The following is a 5,000-nucleotide window of genomic DNA, read 5'->3' as shown; positions in this document are numbered from 1 at the left end:
CACGCACACACAAATATAAACAGCACAAACACGCACCATTTCTACACACACACGCACACACAAACAAATATAAACAGCACAAACATTCATCATTTCCACACAAACGTACACACACAAATATAAACAGCACAAACACGCACCATTTTTACACACACGCACACACACACAAATACAAATATGCTAATAAAATCACAGACAAATACACTCAAACAAACACACGTATACTTAAAGACACTAATACAATCAAAGAAACACAAACAGCCTCATACAAAGGCACTAAAATCACACACACACACACAAGCAGTGAGCACATACACATAAGGCAACAAAATCCACACTTACTGTACAGAATGTACACACATGCAAATACACACACGTTAAACAAAATCCACTCATATACTGAACATACATACAAAAACACACATTCTATTCCTACACACAGCCACACACAGTACATACACACAGACCCACACACACATCCACTCGCACATAAACACAGTCAAACATTCCCACAAAACACTAGCGCACATATTAGCCCGATTTTGTCCGCACATGTATAGGATTCAGCCAGATCCATTCCACACACACAGACACCATTTCTCTTTCAGGGGCTTGAGAAGGCCCACGTAACCGAAAACAATGCTAAACGAAACAAAAAGGCTCCCGGAACACAGCGGTCTTTGTGCCGAGGCCGAGGCTAAGGCTAACGCTAAGGCTAACGCGCGCGGGCTGGCGGGCTGACCTGCTCGGGGTCGGAGCCGTACTCGTCCTCGTCTGCGCTCAGCGACATGGCCGTGGCGGTCTCATAGCTCCTCCAGCACGCTGCACACTGACATGGCTGCACCCTGGGCCTCCTCGCAGCCTGCGGCTCCTGCCCCTCCCCCGGCGCCAGCCCCTCCCCCGCAGGCCAGAGCAGCCGCTCACAGCGCGCCAGCCCTCATTAATGCGCCCACAAGCAGGGGCAGCACAGCCAATGGCGCGGCGCTAGCTCCTCTGTGCAAGCGCAGGAGAAGATCCGGCCAGTGGGGACGCGGCTGCTGGTGAATATGCAAAGTGGGGGGGCGGGCTCCGCCAATAGGAACACGGCTGCCGCCGAATATGCAGATTAAGGGGGAAGCAGATGGTGTTTGATTACAGAGGGCTGAGGAGAGGTCTGAGAATCAGCTGTGTGTTCACGCTCAGCCAGCACCCCCCAAGGGAGGGGAGTCTGACTCCCAAAGAAACGTCTAAAGGGTTCTGTCCATATTTTTAGTCACAGCAGACCCATAGTGTCCGTGGGTGGCCTGCTTACACACAGTAACACACGGGACTCCATCCATCCAATCGGGGCTGGATTAATCTGGCCTCGGAGCACGTGCAAACGGTTTATTCTCTTTTCAGATGCTTTCGGGCAAAGAAGATAATTCCCCTCGAGAGATGAGAGCAAGCGCCCCGTACCCCAACCCCCGAACCCCACTTCAGCACAATAACCTCCACTCCCAACTGCCCCGTCCCCTCCACGTCATAACCCATTACATTACATTACAGGCATTTGGCAGACGCTCTTATCCAGAGCGACGTACAACAAAGTGTATAACCATAACCAGGAACAAGTGTGTCGAAAGCCCTAGAGAGAAGTACCGTCCCAAGTGCAGGGAACAACCGCATAGTTCAACTTGGACCCTGTAGGTTAAACTGAGTAACACTAACACAAACGAGAATAGCAACAACGCAGTCTATGCAAAAATACAGCAGTAGTTAAGACGAGTCCCCAAACTGCCCCATCCCCAAACTGCCCCATTCCAAGTACTTAATACCCCCATCCACAATCCGCTTCACACAGAGTCAGCTTGATGACTGCCACATCCAGACTGCACCGTGGTTTATGTGCAGCGCAACAGCCCGAACAAGACATCACAGGGAGAGAAGACATCTTGCAGTTTGCAATTAGGTCAATCCCCCTCCCTCCCCCTACCCAAAAAGCCACAGATCCTCCACACAAAAATGCTGCTGAATTCACTACATACTGGCTCTTGTAATGCAGGAATAAAATCTGGTTTCTTTGCTAATGAAATCACTCTGATTTTCTTTTACAGTACATTAGTCAGAAGCTTCTTTCATCACAAATCATGGACTAAAAAATGTAATTCGCAAAAGCTACACAGATGCACAAGAGTCCAGTTTGTTTATACCTGAATATTATTTCAGTTAAATTTTTGTTTCATTTGAATGTTATTTAACAGTTATATTTTAAATTTTATCTTGTATATCCACTGCAGTGCATATTTGGGCAGTGAAACAATTTTTCAGCTAAGTTACTGTTGTCTCTCAACATGAGGACTGAACAAGTGTCAATACCAGTAAAGCAGGCCATCATGGGGGTGGAAAGATCTGAATAAATCATAGACATAGCCAAAACATTGGGTGTGTCAAAATCAACTCTTTGGTACATTGTTGGGAAGCAAGAACGCACTGGTGAGCTCAACAATAGCAAATAGCCTGGTAGAGCACGGAAGACCACTGTACTGGTTGATCAAAGAATACTTGACAATACTTGTCAAGAAAAACCCTTTTCATCTGTCGAACAGATCAAGAACACTCTCCGAGATGTAGGCTTAGACGTGTCAAAGACTAGAATAAAGAGAAGACTACACCAGCATAACGTGAGATGGTTCAATGCAAGATACAAACCTCAAGAGTAAGCCTCAACAACAGAACGGCCAGGTTAGAGTTTGATAAAAAAAAGTACAAGGCCAAGTCAATCACTCAACCTGAATCCAAATATATACGCATTTCACATGATGAAGACGAGCTTGAAGGCAAAAATCCCAAAAACAAACAGGACCTGAAGAATGGCCACAGTACAGGCCTGGCAGTAAATCACATGGGAAGATGCCCAGTGTCTGCTGATATCTATGGTTCGCAGACTACAGGCTACACCGATTGCAGAGGATTTGCAACCAAATGCTAAATACGACACTTTTATATAAATATAATCTGGGGACACTCTTCCCTGGAAGGACCCTGACCTGGAGACACGCTTAAATGAGACACTCTAACTTGGGGATACTCTCACCTGGAAAAACTCTAACCTGGGGACACTCTCACCTGGAAAAACTCTAACCTGGGGACACTCTCACCTGGAAGGACTCTAAGCTGGGGACACTCTCACCTGGAAAAACTCTAACCTGGGGACACTCTCACCTGGAAGGACTCTAACCTGGGGACACTCTCACCTGGAAGGACTCTAACCTGGGGACACTCTCATCTGGAAGGACTCTAACCTGGGGACACTCTCACCTGGAAGGACTCTAACCTGGGGACACTCTCATCTGGAAGGACTCTAACCTGGGGACACTCTCATCTGGAAGGACTCTAACCTGGGGACACTCTCATCTGGAAGAACTCTAACCTGGGGACACGCTTAAATGGAAACACTCTAACTTGGGGACACTCTTACCTGGGGACACACTAACCTGGGAACACTCTTCCCTGGAAGGACTCTAACCTGGAGACACGCTTACCTTCAGGGTCTTCTTGGGCCAGCACACCACAGGGACGCCGGTGAGGGCTAGCTGGCTGTCGTCATCCGCGTGCTCTTTCAGGATCACCTGCAAAGTCACAGCAGGGAAAGGGCTAATTGAGCGCCGCTAACTTAGCTCTATACCACTAACCACAGCTCAACCACTGAAACCTGCTAAATCACAGCTCCGCTGCGAAGGGAGCGATACGGGTGAGTGAGCGTGAGTGAGAGAGCGAGACAGAAGTAGGTATGGGTGAGTGACTGCGCTAGTAAGTGATTGACGGAGTGAGCGAACGAGCGATTGATATGGGCGAGAGAGCGAGTGATACGAGTGAATGTGTGAGCAAGTCACTGAGTGATATGGGAGAGTGAGTAAACGAGCGAGTGACTGAATGATATGGGTGAGTGTGTGAGTGAGTGACTACGTAATCTGGGTGAGTGAGTAAGTGACTGGCGGTGTGAGCGAGTGAGCGAACGAGCGATTGATATGGGCGAGAGAGCGAGTCTCATGGGCGACTGAGGGAATGAGTGAGCGGGGGAGTGATATGATTGAGTGAGTGACTGAATGATATGGATGAGTGTGTGAGTGAGTGACTAAGTAATCTGGGTGAGTGAGTAAGTGAGCGAGTGAGGGACTGAGTGGGAGCAGTAGCGAATGAAGGCGTTGGGGGCGGTCCCTAACCCTCATGTCCTGCAGCAGGCTGTTGGGCCGGTCGATGCCCTGCGGGACATTCCTCTTGTTTTCGGGGAGGGACTCCAGCTTGTCCACCAGCACCGCGAGCCCTTTCAGCTCAAACGCCGTCAGGTGAGTCCACCTGGCCGGGGGGTCCGACGCCGGCGAGGGCGTCCTGAGAAAGTCCGGGTGGGCGGAGCCAGGGGCGGGGCTGGCGTGCGGATAGGTGTTGTTGGATTGGGCAGGGGGGTCCCTGAGTCCCTCCTGCATCTGCATCTCACCGGAGTCATCCTCCATCTCTGCCTTCATCTCTGTGTCTGAGGAGGAGGATGAGTATGAGGAAGAGGAAGGTCCCTGCTACCCACCCCCACCACTCTTCCTGACCACACATACACCCTTGCAGCTCTTTACCAAGTGAAATCATTACATTCACATGGGCATTGAACGATATCCCTAGCAAGTGAGAAAAATAATAGCATGAACATTATACCCACAGAGCAGATATTCAAAGATTTTCATTAATCCATCTGAATGGCACAGGATTTAGCCAGAATCACTCAAAGTAGAAAAGCCAGCAGCTTCAGATCAGTCCTGCCTACGAGTTATCAATGTAGGCCGGTTGCCCTTAACGTTAATGTGGTTTGGAAAAGTTATCTGACAGGTCAGATCAACACATTAGTTCACATGAAGAAAGACAGTGTAGTAGTACAGACATACACATGGTCCATGAAGCAGGACAAACAGACAGACACATGTCATGTTGCAGGACAGACAGACAGCTTCTCTGGACCTTTCCTCTTCTTGGGGAGTCAACCAATCAATAAG

The 5,000-nt window shown here is 49.0% G+C and overlaps 1 protein-coding gene across 4 annotated transcripts in view; it reads right to left on the bottom strand.

The window, feature by feature from the left end:
* The window catches only part of LOC118212759 (lysine-specific demethylase 2B), a 24,444-nt gene that overhangs the window by 10,158 nt on the left and 9,286 nt on the right, over positions 1-5,000 (bottom strand). For all 4 annotated transcript variants that reach the window (XM_035391008.1, XM_035391010.1, XM_035391011.1 and 1 more), the window contains exons 11-12: positions 4,185-4,492; positions 3,504-3,590 (exon numbers count right to left, since the gene is read on the bottom strand). In XM_035391008.1, the coding sequence (XP_035246899.1) occupies positions 3,504-3,590; positions 4,185-4,492 (395 nt within the window). The remainder of the gene's footprint in view (positions 1-3,503; positions 3,591-4,184; positions 4,493-5,000) is intronic.

Source organism: Anguilla anguilla, chromosome 14 (assembly GCF_013347855.1).
Source record: "Anguilla anguilla isolate fAngAng1 chromosome 14, fAngAng1.pri, whole genome shotgun sequence".
NCBI lineage: Eukaryota > Metazoa > Chordata > Actinopteri > Anguilliformes > Anguillidae > Anguilla > Anguilla anguilla.
This window is presented reverse-complemented; position numbering and strand designations above follow the sequence as displayed.